The 21,938-nt window shown below is 41.0% G+C and overlaps 1 protein-coding gene across 3 annotated transcripts in view; it reads left to right on the forward strand.

Moving 5' to 3' along the window:
- Positions 1-21,938, forward strand: part of ZCWPW2 (zinc finger CW-type and PWWP domain containing 2) — an 84,821-nt gene that overhangs the window by 40,006 nt on the left and 22,877 nt on the right. For 2 of the 3 annotated variants that reach the window (XM_068234456.1, XM_068234454.1), the window contains exons 5-7: positions 7,758-7,880; positions 11,193-11,251; positions 19,572-19,630. In XM_068234456.1, the coding sequence (XP_068090557.1) occupies positions 7,758-7,880; positions 11,193-11,251; positions 19,572-19,630 (241 nt within the window). The remainder of the gene's footprint in view (positions 1-7,757; positions 7,881-11,192; positions 11,252-19,571; positions 19,631-21,938) is intronic. The other variant, XM_068234455.1, reaches the window with a different exon arrangement.

A 21,938-nucleotide genomic window follows, 5' to 3' on the forward strand; every position in this document is an offset into this window, starting at 1 on the left:
TAGTGCCATAGTAGTTTTTTTTACACTTAGAATTTTTTTATATTGGACCCAGTACAGATGTTTGTATTGAATCCAATACAAAAAATGTAAATTTTCCGCCTTATGTGATGATGCTGCGGACGCCCGACACCAGGGGGCACACGCTGTGTCATGAGAGGGACACGCTGGGGGACATGATCGCTGAGGGACAGGAAGCGATGAACGCAGAAGGAGAGGAGATCACCGTTGGGGATCGGCAAGAAGAAGATGGGAATATGCGTGCAGGGAAGCCGTGAGGTGCCGAGGGATTCCGCACACCAGTGACACTGCAGGTGAGTTATTGTAATTACTGGACAAGCCTGACTTGTCCTTACCGATAGTAGCTATTTTTTTTAGGATGAGTCAGGCTCGTCCATAATGCAAGGAAGGTTAAGCAAGTAGTTTTGAAACAGGATGATACCCTCCTGATTAAAAACTTCTTGCTTTTACTGATGGCTAACATGGTACAACACTCTACTGCTTCTACTACATTTATATTGGATAACAAAATAACTTACTGATTAACATGAATATGCCACAGACTGAAATTTTTGTTTACATTATATTTATTTAGCAATGCAGCCATTGCTGTGCACCCAACAGAAGAATGTTGGTGATTTGGGCACTTTCTCCAACTTTATAGTAAAGATCTGTAAGCTCTGTGCCTGCATAGAGCTATTCATTATGACTTGATCAATATCTAATTTTGGATAGCAAAGAACACAGAATGGGATTCATGATACTGAACTGCTGTATATCCAGGCAGGATGGATTTCATATAGAATGGAGCCCTGGGCAAAACTCTAAGGGTCCCCAATGTGGGCATAGTGCAACAGTAAAACACTATTTCTATATAAACACCATGCTATTTCATAATACCTTTTAAAATGCTCCTGAAGTTAAATTGTAAAAAGATTTGACTTATCTGTAGCACTTATCAGGGCTCCATGTGGTCAAAGTGTTCTAGTATATTTTTTACTGCCACAAATCTTATTGACATCCAATTAGTTTTAGGCAGTCTATCAACAGAAAACGTGCTTTGGAGTGTTTATAAATTTTTGTCTCTTGGGCGGTGGCTCGATCCACAGCTGCAGAGTTTCCTACTGCATTAACCGTTTTGGGACCGGACAGTTCTGGGCCGTCCTTGCCCTGTTTGAGCCTGTGATTACTGTGATTAACTCATAGTAATCATGAGGTCTGAAGCCAATAAAATTGGCTCCTGATTGAGATATGGAAACTCTACTGTCACTGTGATGTTAGTGAGCAAACTACTGCATGGCCGGATTGGCAAGTGTGATTGAAACTATGGGATAGCACAATGTGTACGTTGAAATCTACACCCTGACAGGAACTAGCAGACACAAACTGGGCGTACATTTCAACTACCGCTGACCAGAAGAGGTTAAGTGGTAAAACTCCAGCAGTGTTGATAAAAAAAATTAACTAAAATTAAATGCTGCAATGTGGTGAATCAAGTTCTTACTTTTTTTGATCAGACAGGATCAATAATTTGTATAAATAGGCTACTGTAGACCTGTTTATAGCTGCTTTGAGGTGGCAGAGGATGAAGTCATACATCATCAGAGTTGTTTTAAATTAATATTCAGGACCAGAAAAAAACAATCTCACTAGGTTTTCCACAAGCTTTGCAATTTTTATCATATTAGTAAAGTGTCAATGGGTCAGATTTATTAAAATGAGTGCTAGTTGGGGTAAACGTGGAGCAGATGCCCAGACCAAGGCTTCCTACTTAAACACTCTCAGCAACTGTTCTATTTTCCCCCTCCCCCTTCCCCCTCTTCATCACCGTTAACAGATGGATGTACTGTATATAATAGCCACTATTCTTTTATTGCACCTAGTCAGCCCTTCTGTAGTGGAACATATATGGCTTACAGAATGCAGAAGGAGGAGGGACTAGCTGTGATAAGCAACCAAGCAAGTTTATTGTGTTTACAAGATGTTCCGTGCAGCTGTTAGAGAACACAGTTGGACAGTGGCAAGCTACTTTGTATAGCTGGTCCTGCAAACAAACAACCACTGCTACCAGGTTAGTCTGGTAGCAGTGGATGGTGTTTAAAGGGGATCCGAGATGAAAAACTAACTATAGCAAGTAATTTGTCTATATACAGTGGGTTTGGGCAACCTTGTTAATAGTCATGATTTTCCTGTATAAATCGTTGGTTGTTACGATAAAAAAATGTCAGTTAAATATATCATATAGGAGACACACACAGTGATATTTGAGAAGTGAAATTAAGCTTATTGGATATACAGAAAGTGTGCAATAATTGTTTAAACAAAATTAGACAGGTGCATAAATTTGAGCACCACAAAAAATTGGAATCAATATTTAGTATATCCTCCTTTTTGCAGTAATTACTTCCTCTAAACGCTTCCTGTAGGTTGTCTGGATCCTGGTTGAAGGTATTTTGGACCATTCCTCTTTACAACACATCTCTAGGTCATTCAGTTTTGATGGCGCCCTCTTTAACTCACACCAAAGATTTTCAATTATATGCAGGTCTGGGGACTGAGAAGGCCATTCCAGAACGTTGTACTTGTTCCTCTGTATGAATGCCTTAGTGGATTTTGAGCAGTGTTTATAGTCGTTGTCTTGTTAAAGGATCAAGCCTCGGCGCAGCTTCAGCTTTGTCACTGATTCCTGGACATTGGTCTCCAGAATCTGCTGATACTGCGTGGAATCCATGTGTCCCTCAACTTTGACAAGATTCCCAGTCCCTGCACTGGCCACACAGCCCCACAGCATGATGGAACCACCACCATATTTTACTGTAGGTAGCATATGTTTTTCTTGGAATGCTGTGTTGTTTTTCCTCCATAACTCAATTTTAGTTTAATCAGTCCACAGCACCTTATTCCAAAATGAAGCTGGCTTGTCCAAATGTGCTTTAGCGGCTCTGTTTGTGCAGTGGGCGGAGAAAAGGCTTCCCCTGCATCACTCTTGCATACAGCATCTTCTTATGTAAAGTGCGCCAAATGGTTGAACGATGCAGAGTGACTCCATTTGCAGCAACATGATGTTGTAGGTCTTTGGTGCTGGTCTGTGGGTTGACTCTGACTGTTCTCACCATTAGAGATGGCCCGAACCGTTCGCCAGGCGATTCTCTCTGGGCCCTGTACTACTTCCGGGTTGCTATGACCCAGAGTAGTACGCCTGCGCTGGCCCGGCAGTGCCCATCCTATATCGCGCTCCTGTTGCTGGGCACTCTCTGCGCATGAGCATGACGTCACTCATGACGTCACGCACATGCGCAGAAAGTGCCCGGCAACAGGAGCGTGATCTAGGACGCGCACTGCCGGGCCAGCGTAGGCGTACTACTCCGGGTCGTAGCGACCCGGAAGTAGTACAGGGCCCAGAGATGCTGAGATGTTCGCCGGCGAACGGTTCGGGAACCGTTCGCGACATCTCTACTCACCATTCGTCGCTTCTGTTTATCCGAGAATTTTCTTGGTCTGTCACTTTGAGCCTTAACTTGAACTGAGCCTGTGGTCTTCCATTTCCTCAATATGTTCCTAACTGTGGAAACAGACAGCTGAAATCTCTGAGGCAGCTTTCTGTATCCTTCCCCTTAGCCATGATGGTGAACAATCTTTGTCTTCAGGTCATTTGAGAGTTGTTTTGAGAGCCCCATTTTGCTACTCTTCAGAGAAAATTAAAAGAGGAGGGAAACTTACAATTGACCCCCTTAAATACTCTTTCTCATAATTGAATTCACCTGTGTATGTAGGTCAGGGGTCACTGAGCTTACCAAGCCAATTTGAGTTTCAATAATTAGTTTTAAATGTTTTGGAATCAATAAAATGACAACAGTGCCCACATTTATGCACCTGCCTAATTTTATTTGAACAATTATTGTACACTTTCTGTAAACCCAATAAACTTAATTTCACTTCTCAAATATCACTGTGTGTGTCTCCTATGTTATAAATTTAACTGACATTTTTTCATTGTAACAACCAATGATTTATACAGGAAAATCATGATAATTGACAAGTTTGCCCAAACTTTCACATCCCACTGTATCTTATCTAAAGTTTAGATGGTTTACACAGTAAATTTAGCTGCAAACAGCTTCAACAGTATATGATTATTTCTTCCTGTGATACAATGAGAGCAGTCATACTCTGCTTGTCATCTCTACACAGGCAAGCTGCTCTGCATTTCCACCCCTCAGACTTTGAAAACGCCACTCCCCTTTCCTCTTCTCTCCTCCCCTTGCTTCTGAAATCTTGTGCATGCTTCAGCAAAAGCCACCTCCTCGCCTGGCTGATCTCCCATGAGCACTTGCAGCATGGGATTTAGAATGTCTGGGCGCTGGAGAAGCTGGGGGCGTGGATACATTCATTTACATGTAATTAGGTAATAAATAAAATTTAAAAAAAAACATTTAAGGGGAAGAATGCCCAATAAACTATATGTAAGGGACAGAAAAATGAAGGCAGCAAAAGTTTGGCTCGGATTCACTTTAAAATGAACCTCCAGACTAAAAATCTACTCAGCAGCACTGAAAAGGTTTGGTGTTTCTTTAACAGTTTCACAGCATCAGAACTTTGTTTTTCTTACTAAAGGCTCATTTTTAGCTGCACAGAAGCTAAGCTCTGCCCCATCAAAAAAACTGCCCAGGCATTTTTTCCCCTGATGCTGTGCAAAGCATGATAGGATTTCTGATGTTGTTGTTGTCGTTGCCTAGCAACTAGGAGGGGTGATCAGGACACAGGACAGTTGGAACTGTGTCTCATGCTCTCTGTCACCTCCTTTCAACCAAAAAGATGGCTGCCCTCATGAAATCACAAACATTTGCCTGTTCTTTTAAAACATGGTGGGTAAGAGATTATATTACCTATCTATTTTAATTAACATAACTAATGTAACTTAATGACAGTATGTTTGTTTAGGCTGAAGTTCTTCTTTAAGTCTGGTGGTCAGTCTGGGTCAAGGCTGGTGTTTAAAAGGAAGCAAGTACAGGACATTGCATATAACTACTAAAAGTTGAAGGCGATCCTTTACAAAGATGAACCAGTACCAGTAATGCAAAGATGGATCCTTATGATTCATACATTTAACATATACCACTTTTTTTTTTGTATTTAAAGGGACTCCGAGGAGTGATTAAAAACAAAATGGGAACTTATCTGGGGCTTTCTCCAGCCCACTATAGGTCAGGAGGTCCCCTGGCGTCCTCTTGGCTCCTCCCCCGGTCCCTTTAACCCATGCTGTCAAGTTCGATTTAAATAGGTGCCAAAGTGACATACGTATACTAGAATGCAGTAAATTATTCAGGATACCTGCTATGCGCCCTTCTTCTCCCAGTGCATTCTGGGAGACCAGTGCCCGTATGCAATTCACTTTTTCTCCTGAGTTTTCTCCTAGGGGGTGTTTTTAAACTTGTCAATAAAATGCTTTTTAAGCCACCAGAAAGCAAGCAAATAAGCGCTGGAAAGTTATTTTAAATAGAAGATGAAAATGTATCTCCTAGAAGAAAACTCAGGAGAAAAAGTTAATTGCATATGAGCCCTCGTGTTTTTTTCTATTCAACTCAGAACACACAACACAACCATTCCTCATGAATGCACCTTGCCAGCACTAAAGATGTTGCCACCCATGATACATTTCAGAATGTAAGTCAGGGTAAGAAAAGTTTTTACAATGGGCAAGGCAAACACTTAGGCCTGATGCACACCAGAGGAGTTTTTCTGAGCGTTTTGAGTTTTTAAATCTGCTGCTAATGTTATCCTATGTGTCTGTGCACACTGGAGCAATGAGGTTTTGTAAAAAAAAAACCCCATAGCATTACATTGGGAAGAGCTTTTGAAACCTCTAGCGCCCATACGCTAGAGGTTTCAAAAGCTCTTCCCAATGTAATGCTATGGTTTTTTTTTTACAAAACCTCATTGCTCCAGTGTGCACAGGCACATAGGATAACATTAGCAGCAGATTTAAAAACTCAAAACACTCAGAAAAACTCCTCTAGTGTGCACCAGGCTTTACTAAATAATTTAGTAAGCAATATTGTATTAAACAAATATGCAACTTTATTTATTAAGTTATTTTCAGTACAGTTCCTCTTTAATACAGAACTCATTTTCAGTGTGTGTAAGGAGGGATGGGGAAAGAGACGTAGGAGCGAGATTATGGCAAGCCTAGTGCAGTAGTTTATATTGTACATCTAATGGACTCAAAATCACATGTGTTTTTTGTATTCTTCCTCCATGCATATTATGGCAAATCAGCCATCAAGCTAAATACCTGTTTGATGGGGGCTGCCTTGAAGTCTGCATTTGAACACACTCATTTGGTTCACAGTGATGCTGAGCAGATGGTAATGAGTCTTGGAACTAGAATGAAATGTGTAAATAAGAAAACAGAAGCCTCCCTCAGACAGGAATTTTGCTTATTTGTGGCTTCATAGTTATCACATTGTTATGGTAAATAAACTGGCATAACAGGGGGCCCTGATTTGTTATGTAATATAGTTGCATTAGCATGAATATTCGCTGCTGGGTGATAGAGAACCCTCTATTACAACATAAACCAGCTGCCTTATCATTATCAGACCATACTATGGAAACTTTTGGCTACATGCAAAAAAAAAAAAAAGTCCCCTTTTTTACTCTCTACTTTTGAAATCCTGATTGCCACTTTATAACAGCATATTTTGAAGGCGGAAGCAGATTTGATTCCCTGGCAATTAGACCTTCAAAGTGGAGAGCCGCAGTACCATAATATCTGCAATTTGGTGATCATAATACCTTTTACATTGTAAAGTTGCAAACCATTAGTTACTTACTCATGACTGAAGACTGGAAAACCTGCAAATTTTCCAGAGAAGGAAAAAACACAGGAGAAACCAGAAGCCCCTGATAGATAATCCTGTACCTTAGCCACAGGATTATCTATCACGGCGCAGGCCCAGTATGGTCTGTGCCTGCGCCGTTCACTCCTGGTGACATCAGCGGGAGCGAGGACACGGCAACGCAGGCGCAGTGGTTTTCAGACTTTAAAGTCTGAAATTCCAGAAGTGAACCGGAGGTGGGGCCGGAGCATTGGTGAGTGGCTGCACAGGCACAGGATGCCTGCAGGGGACCATTAGAAGCCCCGGGTAAGTACAACTCATTTTCCCACGACCCCCCTACAGTATCCCTTTAAAGATAAATACACATGTTATATTTTTGTTGGCTGAAACAGTCATTCATTATCATTTTGGTTGAGTGTGTGCGTTTCACAGTGTTGTTGGCATCCTCTTTACTGATCCAGCAACATGGAGAACTCTTGCCTGACTGCTATTGTAGCTACAACAACTTCCTTTCGACATTCATGTGGCAAGGCTCCACCCCCTCCCATTCCAAATGACAAATGAGAGATGATTAGCATGTCTTTACAACACTCATTAGTCAGGTTGTCTATACAGGAGACTTTATCATTCCTTCACTTTAGCTTTGCTGCTATTATATTACAGTGGGTCTGGAATGATGATGTCATCAGAATATTAAAAACATTTTTAGGGATTTATTTACAGTATTTTTATACATTTTAAAGTGATTCTTATGAGGAAAGAGTCGAGAAATGTAGGACTTTCAAGGAGCACAGAGAGGGTACTTTTGGAAGCATAGGGAGTGTACATTATATATGGTAATACTGTGTGTCATTTAACATGCTAGACCAAGATAGCACAACGATTATATATTGTATTTATTTTTGTCTTCATTCACAACAGACAAAAGCTAGGAAAGCACAGAGGTGGTATAAAAGTGCAGTAAAAGAAGCAGAGAAGCTATCTGTACTTACCTGTGAGGAAAGACTTCAATTGTGCTATATATCCCAGTCATATGGTAAAAAGGTATTGAATGAATTATGGACATGCCCTGTTGTGACTGTCTACTCTAGTGATCAATAATAGAAGTGCTACTCTAGTGATCAATAATAGAAGTGCAAGTACAGTTTGCCATTGTGTCACTGCAAATTATCTGTTCAAATTGATTTCTCTGGTTAGGGGATAGTTTCACACTATGCACGTTGCATTACACATGCAGCATAACAATGCAACACTGAAAGGAACACTGAAACTTGGACGCTACATAGAACACAATGCTAATTGTGGCACCTAGTAGACAATTTGGATTCCGGAGGCACCAGGTGTATCCATATAGATGGGGTCAGCAGAAATAGCAGCAATGGGGTAAGTTACCGTATGTGAGTGTGTAGGTTCAGATTAGTGTTAGAAGTAGGTATGTAGGTAGGTTAGTATTAGGCTTAGATGGCGGTAGGTTAGCATATTTACACTTCAGTACTGGTATGTTAGCATTAGGTGTGGGTAAGGGGGGGTTAGTTTTAGGGTTTGATAGTGGTGGGTTAGCATTAGGAGTAGATAGAGAGATGATTAGTGTGAGAGCATAATTAAATATCACTAAAATTACCGTTATTCTATTATAATTATCTGGTGCCCAGTAGTTGAATATCGGCAGCATTGCCCTTTTTTGGCGTACATATTATACGGCCGCTGGTGAGTTAGGTGCAGGGTGGGCCAATTGATGGCTCTCCCTGCTGCCTTTAAACTCCCCGGCTGTGTTAACTAGTACAGGACCACAGGCTTACATTCCTCTAGTGACCAGGCTATTTTTTACAATTTAGTGCTCTACAGCTTTAATATCTTGCTGCAGAGCCATAAACCTGGGCTCGGATCGCTGGTGCCATGCTTATTTATCTTATTTTTTTATTAAGTTATTTGTATTTTTTTAAATAAAATTCTCTAATTTTGTATTTATTTTTATTTTCCCCTCCCTCCCCCCAACAGCCAATCAGGGCAATCCTCTCTCATAGGCATTAGCCTATGAGAGGAGATCGTGACTGGAGCCAGGGACAGCCGAGTGACACTGCTGTCCCTAGTACAGTGCTGCAGTAGATCGCAGAGCTGTACAATGTAAAAAGATGGCGGTTTCGCCATCTAACAGTCTGCTAGCGGCGATTGCACATCGGTCTGCTAGCTGCAATTGTGCATTGTCGCGCACGATCCCCGCTAATCTCCGCCCACCGCTCTTGACGCCTTTCGTCGTCAGACGGTCCTGGGGCTGCCAACTTCCTGTCGCCAACTCGAAGGGAGATGTTGTCCGGGGTCGGGGATCCCCAAATTACTCTTGCGCGTTGCTGGTATGATGGCGCCCAGCTTCGGCGCCGTGTGCCAAAGTTACCTTCTTCGCTTTTTTGATGTATGTGGTTAAAGTATCATAACTGTATTAACTATTTTGAATAATGTAGGATTTACAATATAAATACAAACAAATTGAATTATTAATATAACCAAATCAGTTACTGAGAATACGCCTCATGTTATAAGAGACCTGTCCACACGAGAGCACAGAGCTATCACAGTTTACATCTAGTTTTCATTACGCTGATAATATTTGACACTATTTCATGCTAGTTATCCCTGAAAGAAGTTAAAATTTCTGGACATATGCAAAACCAATGCAGCAGTTGATGTAACACCATAGCTGATCTGAAAATGTAGCTGTTTTCCAGGGTTATACATATGGTATTTGCTCTTAGGCCTGGTGCACACCAAAAACCGCTAGCAGATCCGCAAAATGCTAGCAGATTTTGAAACGCTTTTTCTTCTTTTTCTGTAGTGTTTCAGCTAGCATTTTGCGGTTTTGTGAAGCGTTTTTGGTGTAGTAGATTCCATGTATTGTTACAGTAAAGCTGTTACTGAACAGCTACTGTAACAAAAAAACGCCTGGCAAACCGCTCTGAAGTGCCGTTTTTCAGAGCGGTTTGCGTTTTTCCTATACTTAACATTGAGGCAGAAACGCCTCCGCAATCCAAAATCTGCAGCAGCCCGGGAGTATGCGTTTCTGCAAAACGCCTCCTGCTCTGGTGTGCACCAGCCCATTGAAATACATTACCCTAGTGGATCCGCAACCGCAAGCGGATCGCAAAACGCAGCCGAACCGCTCTGGTGTGCGCTAGGCCTCTGTACAGATTCCCTTGCGTACCAGCTCGTTCCCAGAGTGCTGCTGACATCAGAGCTGTGCATTTCGGGACTTATAAATCAGAGAGGGTGCTCAGCATCCAAGACCTCGGATGTATTATTGTATGTAATCATTTATATCTTTGTAACTATTATCCGCAACAAATATAACCCATTACATTTTGGATTGGTTGCATTTGATGTAGACTAGACATGGCCAATGAGTTGCTAATTTTTCAAGCACACAGATTTAAATGCAGGTATTATGTAGCTTGGAATTAAACTAATCATATGCACTTTCTGCTGATTTTGGTTGCGTCAGTTCCAAGATGCATATCATTTGCATTAAGTTTGCATGCAATCTGGAAATATTAGTATCTTATTGGCCATCTCTAGTCTACACATTTCAATAGATGGGTTTAATTTTTTTTATTTGGCATGGGTATCTTTTGGTACAATAAATATATACATTTGAATGTAAAAAAATAATCATTGCTGTTTTGGTAATGTTAATCGGGGAGATTGTGTGGGTAGGCTAGTGCAAGAACTAAGAGTTAGGGTTGATGGATATATAGTCGGGGCAGGATTATGATCCCCTGTAGACTATATTTTCATCTTCGGGCCCAATTTATGGTTATGGAAATAGACCAATCCAGCCAATTACATACAGCCATTTCACTGATCAATAGCAATAGCCACAGCAAGCCTCTCAACAACCATGGATCGGTGCGCACACCTCATTACAACCACATCATTTATGTTTAAGCCCACCAACGCAAGCAGTCTGCATGTGGCCACATACAGTAGCTGATAGCCAAATCAGAGTGGCAACTAAGCAGACCTCTTCAATCAGGGATGATGGACACAATCCAGCGCAATATTCCTCCATGCCCAGACCAGGCAATAGTAGTGCACAAGGCCATGCGTGCAGCAGAGATCTTCAATGTGGCTTGGCGTGGCTTGGGAAAAGGGCATGACTAAGTTAAAAGGTAATTTGGGGGTGGTGGGGGTGGTGGAGGATTGATGAGGGTTAGCTTTCACTTTTTAAGGGTAAGTTTACTGTAGATATTTTAAAAAATTGGTTTACTGTTAAGGTACTGTATGTTTAAATAATGCCTTTGTTTTCTTTTGTTAAGCCTATTGCAGAATAGTACCAATTATACGTTTTTTGGTTTGTTGTTTTAGACAAAATATCAAAAAAGAGAATATGAAAAGAAAAAGAATGTGATGCCAGCCAAAGCAAAGTAAGTCTAATTAAAACTACTCTTTTTTTAAAAAAAGGGTTGTTGGCCTTTGCTTGTCAAACATACTTATTTTCTCTGTGACAAGCATTCACTGGTAATTGTTACCTGTAATGAGAGCAACATGGAGCATGACAACTTGACTCTCCTCTAGTTAATTTACAGTATATGGGCCATGACACATTAGAGGCTTAGACCCCAATTTGCAAAAGCTGGAGAATCATAGCAATTCATTAAACCTATACTGGATTTATTAATAAGTTTCTGCTGTTGGTTGGCAAAATTTTGCAAAACATACTCACTGCTCTGATTTAACAACTTCACACCACAGGCTATTTTACTCTTCCCGTCAAGAGCCATTTTCACCTTTTCACCGTTCAGTGCTCCTCCCATTCATTTGGCCATAACTTTATCACTGCTTATCACACCTAAATGATTTATATCTTGTTTTTTTTTCACCACAAATGTGGCTTTGTGGGTGGTATGTTTTTCAGTAATTACTTTACAGTGATTAACTATTTGTTATACATTTTAAAGGGAAAAACAAAAACAAAATACACCATTTCTCAAATTCCATCCCCTATAGTTTTAAAATAGACACTGGTTCTATTAATAAAACCCACACATAATTATTTTCTCACTGTACCATATCAATAAGCCCTTCTTCTGCAAGTGTAATAAGCCCTTCTTCTTCCATAGTGTAAAACTATTACAAAAATGTAATCGCTAAAAATACATAAAACTATGCGTACCAGATCCAAGAAGTGTACAGGCACATCTGATTAATGTCAGCATCCGCCGCGGTCGGATCCCGCTGCATGCCTCAGTCACCAGACTTCTTGGATCTGGTACGCATGTGTTTTTAGCGATTATATTTTTGTCATAGTTTTACACTATGGAAGTGTCCCGTCTTGTGTTTTAAGGTTATTTTTAAGGAACCTCTGCCCAGATCATAGGAGGGTTGAAGTGCTTAGTGACAAGTGTGAACACGGTGAGTGTAATCCACTTGGGGTAAGTACCCCCTTTTAGTGTTTCCAGTGAAGGCCCAACTCTGTCTTTGTCCTGCAGTGAACACTGGGGTGTTTCTTGTATATAATGCAGTATTGCACTATGTGAGTCTATCTTTGTAGGGTGATCTGTAACTTCCATCCGTTTGGGATCTAAGGAATTACTGGATCTGAGCGCTGCTTGATTGAACTATACTGTAGATTGAGGACTTATGTAACCTTGCGAGCGAGCACACCCCTAAATATTGCTGGTGTTTTGGTGACTATACATGTAATATCTGTTTGTTGCCGGGGAAATCTATTGTGTGAGGAGCGCAACTCTTAATCCTTTAAGATTTTTACATTTTGGTCAGGGGTCATAAGTGCTTGCACCAACCCTAGGAGAGGCCTTTTATGGCGGGCTCAAATTCAGGGTTCCTGCCAATTGCATAATTTTCGGATCGAATTCTACAACTGGTAGTTTGAACGCTTGACTCTTGTCAGAGATACTTACATGTTCCTTTAATAACTTACAGGAACACTATCGATCTACATATTTTTTCTATTGAGATAAGAATTGTTTGGGAAGTGCTGCTAAGTACTGGTGTATACATTTCACTGGCAACCTCTTCGTTTACGGTTATCAAAATACTTTCAAACTTTACTGACTCCAAAACTGACGGCAGAATGAGCCATGAGGAGAGGGGAAATTCCTCTCACACTTGATCAGTTAACCCTGTGTGTAACTCTGTGTGTGTGAGAGAGAGAGAAAGCTCACAGCTTTTGTCACAGCTTTTCATACGGTTTTTGCTTTCTGAGAAAAATACTCTGTAGTCTGATATGCAACACTGGCTGTGCATTGAAGCAGACCCCCCTTCTGCAATTGATTTGTCCCAATATAGCTAAATCCTACTCTCAATAAATTAAAGCTTTTGCCTCTGATATTTAACATGAAAAGTAGGAAAATGTTTACACAGCTACTTAGACATTATTTGTGCATTGTAATTTTAGAACACTTGGGCATTGATAGCATTCCTTTAAGGATATTGAGGTGGATGGGAAGATGTGGTTGATTACTATACATGTAAAATGCCTCTACACCTCCATCACACATGATGGAGGTGTGGAGGCTGTTGATTGGTACAGCATACCCCACACTAATATGCCAAAAGACTAGAGAGAGTTTGTATTGGATCTTTTAAGATTGGTGCTACAATGCAATTATTTTGAACTTGAGAGTGCTTTTTATGTGCAGCTGAGGGGCATGTGGTCATCTGTGACTCGGGCCTATACTTATTTAATGGTCTATAAGAAGAGAGTTTTCTATATACAAACCCATTATTCCACCAGTATGTTAGAGGCTGGTGGCATTATATTAGTGACATTTTTTGTTTTTGGTTGGGGCCACTTTTGGCCCTAGGAGGTCTCTCAACTGGATGACTCTTGTCCATCTATCTGTCTCGCAATCCATATGGATGACCAACAGGTGTCTTTTCTTGACACCATTGTCAGCAGGGACGGTGATAAACCTATTACTGACCTTTTTACCAAGCATACAGACAGAAACTCTATTCGGCATCATTCAGTTTTCCATCCACGTCAGGTTAAAAATGCTATACCACAGGGTCACTTTAGCAAGCAACCGCATTGAATTCTCACCTTAACAATATAAAAAATTGTAAGTTTAGAAAACTTGGGTACCCTGATAAGCTTTCTGGGACCTCTGGAATTAGACCTAACAAGAGACAGAAGAGTTCACAATCGCCATTTGTCTCCACTTACAATTCAGTGAATAGGGAGATTGGAAAATCACTCAGAAAACACTGGAAAATTCTGAGTGAGGCATTTCCTGGTGTGTTGGAACCGGGTTACTTCCCTCTGACCCTTTGATCTCATTTAAAAAGAGCCCCTACTGTCAATAGACATGTACCTGAATCTTCTGAGACCAAGGAGTAGAGGACAGCTTCTCTTGCAGTTCACCACCGGTTGCCCCTTATGTTGCAATAGGAGGCATGGCACGGTAAGTGGCAGGAGGGCGTGGAGAGTAGGTCACAGATGAGACACATCAGTGGTAGATGAAGTGGAGTCTCAAGGGTAGACCAGTAGACAGGCTGGACTGTCATCCGTGGAAACAGATGCAGGAACATGTAAAAGATATCAAAGCGCTATAGCTAAGAAATTAAAAGTCCAAACGGAGTGTGCTACCACAGGGTCAAGCTAGACCTAGAAAACTTGTACACAATCGTTTAAGCGCACATCCTAGTTCATATAAAAGTCCACATGAAAATCACCTAAAAATCACATCAAAGTCCACATATGCAGTATCTTGATTTCTTGTGCCACCATCACCTTGGACACCCAACAGTAAACAGACTCACCAGATGTATTGGCCACTGCTAGACTGGCGAACCATGCACAAATCCAGGAGCCTCAGTACTTCAGGATCCTGGTGCCACTTAAATGCTGTCCCTTTATGTGGAGAATGGTGGTGGTCTAAAGGGACAGCATTAAAGTGGCAGTGATTTTTATGTGATTTTCATGTGGACTTTTATATGAACTAGGATGTGCGCTTAAACGATTGTGTACAAGATGCAGGAATAGAATACACTCTCCTAGTGACAGGATATACCCTCCATGCAGTGGAGTGCCACAGAGACTGTTAGCAGGTGGTTATAAAGGCAGAATTTGGCAACAGCGCAGGCAGTTGGGCAAAGCAAGAGTCGTCAGCAAATTGGGTCCTAGCACAAGTCAAAATTAACTGCTTAAAGTTTCAGGACGTAAATTGCTAACAACAATCATTCAATAAAGTTAGGCAAAAAAAAAAAGTTGTAAAATTAAAAAAAAAATAATGTGACATGATCCCAATCAAATAAAAAGTGTTTTTTTTTTGTTTTTTTTGTATTCCCACTTAACCCATTCGCGTTCCGTCGTTTTCACTTGAGAAATGTTCACCTCCCATTCATTAGCCTATAACTTTATCACTACTTATCACAATGAACTGATCTATATCTTGTTTTTTCCACCACCAATTAGGCTTTCTTTGGGGGGGTACATTTTGCTAAGAGCCACTTTACTGTAAATGCATTTTAACAGGAAGAATAAGAAAAAAAATGGAAAAAATTCATTATTTCACAGTTTTCAGCCATTATAGTTTTAAAATAATACATGCCTCCATAATTAAAACTCACGTATTGTATTTGCCCATATGTCCCGGTTATTACACCATTAAAATTATGTCCCTATCACAATGTATGGCGACAATATTTTATTTGGAAATAAAGGTGCATTTTTTCCGTTTTGCATCTATCACTATTTACAAGTTTAAAATAAAAAAATATAGAAGTATTTCATCTTTACATTGATATTTAAAAAGTTTAGACCCTTATGTAAATATTTACATGTTTTTTTTTTATTGTAATGTTTTTTTTTTATATTAAACATTTTATTTGGGTAGTTTTGGGAGGGTGGGATGTAAACATGTGATTTATAATGTAAATGTGTGTTTGAATTTTATTTTTTTTTACTTTTAGTTGTAGTTTTACTTTTTGGCCACAAGATGGCGGCCATGAGTTTGTTTAGATGACGTCACTCTAAGCGTAACACACGCTTTAGAGCGACATATGGGGTACGTTACAGCCAGAAAAAGCGAAGCTTCCGAGAGAAGCTGTCGCTTTTTCAGCGGGGGAGAGGAATCAGTGATCGGGCACCATAGCCCGATACACTGATTGCCTGGCTAACAAACCGCGGGCCGGGAGCGCGCGTGCACGCGCACGATCGGCCACGGGCGCGCGCGGTAGTGCGCATGGTTCCTGGATGTACTTTCTACGTCCAGGAACCAAAATAGGTTAATTTTTATTTCCAGCCTAGCTTGTTAACCCATTGTTACCCAACCCCCTGCAATACCTATACCTGTTTATAAACTTTTAATGACTGCCATCTGTAGCAATGCAATTGCTAGAGTGAACGTTTAGGGCCTCAATGCTCTACAGATGAATTGCTTTGCCGTTGCCTAGCGATGCATCTGTACAGCACTGTCGCCCTAGCGAATGCATCCAATCGCCACAGATGCACAGGCTGGGAATAACGGTCTGCCATGTGCTCAGCTATTATTAAATATGGCATATAAGGTATAATTTTAACCGGGAAGGGCCAAAGAATTTTAATGTTTTTTGTAGCGGTAGAATGTGTCATGTAAAAATTAGGAATGGTGAAAAATGAAAAAATTTGTATTTTCTGCATTTACACCTATTTTTTTCCCCAAAAAAATGACTACAAAATAAAATAGTTTAGGGAAAAAAATATTACCCAAAAAAAGCCTAGATTGTACTAAAATAAACAAGATATAAATCACAAAGATGGTATAAGTAATTAAAAAGTTACTCCTGTATCAAAATGACACAGCTATAATGTCAGGAACCTTAAGGGGTAAAAACTGTGGAACGCAAACCAGTTAATAACCAAGTGGGAAACTGAACAATTCAGAGGTCAGCAAAAAGTTGGGTTCACATACAAGCCAGGATCAGCATCAGACAGTAATAAGGGCAGACAATAAGCCAGGTCACAGGAAACAGACACCAGCTGCAATATTACAGCAAGTTGCTAGTTCCATTCCTCAGTTTAAATAGGACTTTAGGCATGTGTTTTCATATGCCTACTTTTGTGAACTCCGCCGTACAAAAGAGCCGACGCCTTTCGGCCCAAGACCCGGATGCAGGCGCATCAATAGAACGTGTTCACACTGGTATGCCCCTGTTAAGTGAAGGCATGTCTTGGCGCGTGAATATGCACATGGAAACCCATCTGTGGCAGCTACCTGGACCGAGCATGTCAGTGACTGTGACAATGCCCCCCTTAAAGGGGAAGCCTCCAAATATCCCTTGGGGTCTGAGTGCAGGTGAAAGTTCCTTATAACTGTAATTGTTCAGCAGGCACATTAGAGGTTGGTTCCCATGTGATGTCCTTATATACATACACCTTCCATTTCATTAGACATTGGATTTGGTTACCTCATCCTTGAGACCATCACTTGTAATGGAGGATCGACGTGGCAACCTGGAAATGGGTTGGCCTGAGCAGACTTAAGTAATGATGAATGAAAGACATGGTGAATTCTATACTTTTCTGGAAGTATTGGTTCATAAGCTGCTGCATGGGTTGATTTTCCTTCTTGCTGGGAACGGCCCAATAAACTTCGGACCCAACTTTTTAGAAGGGCAGGGTAAATTTAAAGCGGACCTGAACTCAGAACTTCTTTTCTGCTCTAAAAGATATGCAACAGTATAATAACCTTCATAGAAAACATTACAGCTGATACAAATCCTGCAATAACGCTACAGTGTGTCTACTTCCTGCTTTCATGGAAGCAGACATAGGGTTAATATCTCATGTTAAAAAATTAGCAGCTCTGCCTTAGCAGAGGAGATTCCTGAGCTGACACAGGTGAGAGATATCAAATTACAGTGGTGATTAGTCACAGATGAGGGGGAATAAGGCTTAACTCTCTAAATACATACAGGGTGCATTTCTCTGTTTTCCTTCTGTCCTGTGCAAGAGTTCAGGTCCACTTTAAATTCTTTGTTGTAAGCCAGGCCAAGTTCCCAATTTTAGGCTTCATATCCTTTCTTTTATGAATCTGCATAGTGTTTGAATTTCTCAGTTGCCTGAACCATGGTATCTTTCAAAATCTTATTATTCTTATCCCAAGTCATTCTGTCATTAACAGCATGTAATGCAGATTTGATCACTTCATCCAACAGGAAAGTTGGGTGCAAGCCATAATTTGAGAAGCATTGTGACTGATTAGTAAATGAATAAACCAAGTTATTATAGGTGAATTCTGCAAGTGGGAGGAAAGATGACCGATTATTCTGTGAAAAGAAGAAAAACTACCAGGGGTGTTGTTAAAGGGTCTGGTTAGTGCGTAGTATGTCCATTTGTTTCTGGATGGTAGCCTATTAAAAAAATGCAGCTGGTTGTTTAGGTTTTTGCACATTGTCTTCCAAATGGAACCTCCCTATCTGAAATGACAAAAGTGAGCTATTTTTAATTAGTTGATCCACTATTACAAAAATAGTTGTAAAGGCCTCGGACAGTGGTGGTTCTACAATATTTCAAGTACCAGGGCTGGATATTTATTTTCCTGCTCTGCATGTTTATTGAAGGCTGTTATATGTGCTGGCCTCTTGATCAAAGTGTGTGGATTGCTTCTTGCAGATGGTGTAGGGATATTTGGTGGAGATCATCCACCTATGGTCGGGATTAGATTGTGAGCCCCTCTGGGGGACAGTTAGTGATAAGACTACATAAACTGTGAAGTGCTGCAGATGATATTGTCATTATTATTTAGCATTTATATAACGCCAACATCTTCTACAGCACTGTACAGAGTATATTGTCTTGCCACTTAACTGTCCCTCAGAGGAGCTCACAATCTAATTCCTACCATAGTGATATGTCTATGTATGTATCATGTAGTGTGTGTATAGTAGTCTAGGGAGCTCTTAGGTTTGGCATTGGTAGAGGGAGGGTTCTAGGTAAGAGTAGGTTTGTGTTAAGACATAGTAAACTATGCGTGCATGAAAAAAGGACGCCAAGAAAAAAACGCCCGGCTGGATAATGAAAAAGCGCTGGTGGATAACGAAATCTTAATAACGATAAAAATTGCTGTCAAACTTGGTTAATGATAAATACAGCTTAACCCAACCCTACTCTCACACAGAACCCTCCCCTGGTGGTGCCTAACCCCAACCACCCCTCCTGGTGTTGCCTAAAGCTAACCGCCGCCCAGGTGGTGCCTAACCTAACCACTACCCATGGTGGTGCCTAACCCTAATCAATCCCTCTGCAGAAACACCCTTTTACACATAGAAACAATAATATCTTTGATAACGTAAAATCTGTACATACAAACAAAATAATATAACAAAAACTATAACGTTTCAAGCTTTGTAAAACGATAACATACTTCAAAAACTGTAATGTTCTAATGTTGTTAATGATATTTATCGGGCACCCTTTTTTCAGCTTTTTTTGCCGTATTATTGATAATGGCATTTTAGAGACTATGGCGGAGCCCTTTTCGTCCACTAGCCGCCCACACCCTTTTTTTCCTGCTACCGTACATCCTTAGTAAACATTACCGATACTTTACTATTGGAATTAAGTAGTCGAATATCAGTAATTTTACTTATATTTTACTAGTGGTAATCGCAGCATCCTTTTTTTCAGGCATCTTTTTTACATGTATGCAAAAAAACTGTGTTACTACTCCTACACTTATACATTTTCATATTGACCTAAAATTCCTTATGTTTAAACCTTTTATTTTATTATTTAAGGAAAAGAAGGAGCAGTTCTTTTCATGTGAAAAAAGACGTTAGTCTTACACAAAGCAGTGGTGAGTCAAATCTACAGAACTATAAAACTTTTCTATTGCATATGTTTACACATAGAGATGAATGCAATTCTAAACCATCCATCCACGGTTGGTTTCGGGAGCAGCATGCACAATGGAGTTTGCCTTCACTCAGCCAAGTTGATTCGCTGGACGGATCACTTGGAGCCTGTTTCCACTACACGTGGTGCGATGGGGCTATATAGACGCATTGCACCGCGGCTGTACTTAAACCAATACATGGCAATGGAACCATTGCGTGCGGTTATGTGGAGAGGGGCGGAACGATCCGAGAATATGCAGCATGCTGCAGATTCTCACACGGTCGCATCCGCCCGCCGTCTCCTCCAATATTCTTCTGCATCTCCTGATGTGGAAGTGATGCGAATGGGAGCCGAAGTGATGCGTAGCAGCATTGGCTCCCATTCACAAGTGAAAACGGGCCCATAAAGAGACACTGAAGCGAAAAAAAAAATAATGATATAATGATTTGCATGTGTAGTACAGCTAAGAAATAAAGCATTAGGAGCAGAGACATACTGTAATGATCGCTGCTGCAGCAGCTATTGCTGGAAGTAGTGCTGCAGCTCAGGCAGTTCTGATCTATTTCCATGCAAGTTGCATAGCTTTGTCTGTCTTTCCCTGCTGTCAGCTTGTGACTGATTATCATTCACCTGTGTGGGAATCTGCATGTCTGCTCCCATTGGATGACCTCAGTATAAAGATCTGCTTCCTGCAGGGTTTCCTTGGGTTTTCATAGCTTCAGCCTAAGCCTGCCTTGCTGTTGCTTTAGCCCCCGATCGTGTTTCTTGTTAAAGATACTTTGCTGGTCTTTGCATCATATATTGGTTCATTGCCAATATATATGCATACCAGCACGTTTATTATTTTCCTTGTATTTGTGTTACGTTGATATATCAGTGTTGCTGATATATACGTACACGAACTGTTTATTTCCTGTGTTCAGTCAGTCAGTTTTCCAGCACGTTTTGGTAGTTTGCGCGTACCGTGAACACCCGTGCTGAGGTAGTTATCCTGTTCCTGGTCCTGTTTGTGGATTGCGTTCATCTCTGCGAAGAGATAACGAATCCTTCTGAATCCTGTTCTGTTCCTGTTTGTGGATTGCGTTCATCTCTGCGAAGAGATAACAAATCCTGTTCTGTTACTGTTTGTGGATTGCGTTCATCTCTGCGAAGAGATAGCGAATCCTTCTGAGTCCTGTTCCCTGTATTACTCCAGTCCTAGTCAGCGTTCCTGCTTATGTCATATATCGGTTCATTGCCGATATATACATATGTTAGTCAGACGTTACAAATAGTTTCATTGATAGCTGTAATTGTAATACGCTAGGAAAACATACTTATTGTATATTTATCTGTGTTACGTTCATCTATCTTAATCCTGCTGTTCCCTGACTGTCCTGTCCTGTCTTTGTGAGGCACGCCATCGCCGCAGTGCATTGGCTGCCTCATTCCAGTCTGTCTGGTTTTGGACGCTTGCTGTCGCTAAGTGCCGCTAGCTAGCAAGCGTTCATTCTGTCTACCTGTCCTGATCTCCTCAGTTCTGGTTTGTGCGCTCAGCGCTACTTTGCGCTGAGACGTTATAACGAAAGCATTGTTTGTGGCTGTCAGATCTGCACCGGCTCTGTGCGCCACAATCTCCTATTGGAGTCAGTCCTCCCCTCCACTATACTAGGGATAGCCTGTTTCCTGGTGCTAGTGTGTGTACCTCCTCCACGCCAGCTCATGCGTTGCATGCTGACTGTGGAGGATACACCACCAAGCCTTACATTATGAAAACCCCATTACCAATCCCCATTGTGGGGGGGATTCCCAGAAAGTATGACACTGTTAATTATGGTTCCTGTTCCTTTAAGAAATTTGAAGAACTTAGCTCTGAAACAGAAAATGAGTTTTTCTCTGAATGTGCCAGGTTCCTGGCCAATCCTGATCTCCAAGCGACTCCTGTTTCAACCTGGGCACTCCAACTAAGTTATATTTTGTTTAAAGGGGAATTATTCCAGTGGGCATTTGATGTTCTCAATCATTCCGATTTGAAAGAAAGACCGCTGGAATTTCTAGCGTTTGTGATCCATAACTGGTTGCGCATAGATCCATTGCCTTTTCCTCTTAATGAACTCCTGGCAGCAGGCCAATCAGCTGCTCCTTCAATTGCTTGCAAGAATGAGCAGCAAGCAGAAAGTGTTACTGATAATTTTCCTGCAGCTTTGAATAAATCACCAAAAACCGCAAGGTCAAAGGCAAAACGCAAACGTTCTAAGAAACGTGTCCAATCTGCAGAATCGTTATCC

Source organism: Hyperolius riggenbachi, chromosome 5 (assembly GCF_040937935.1).
Source record: "Hyperolius riggenbachi isolate aHypRig1 chromosome 5, aHypRig1.pri, whole genome shotgun sequence".
Taxonomy (NCBI): domain Eukaryota; kingdom Metazoa; phylum Chordata; class Amphibia; order Anura; family Hyperoliidae; genus Hyperolius; species Hyperolius riggenbachi.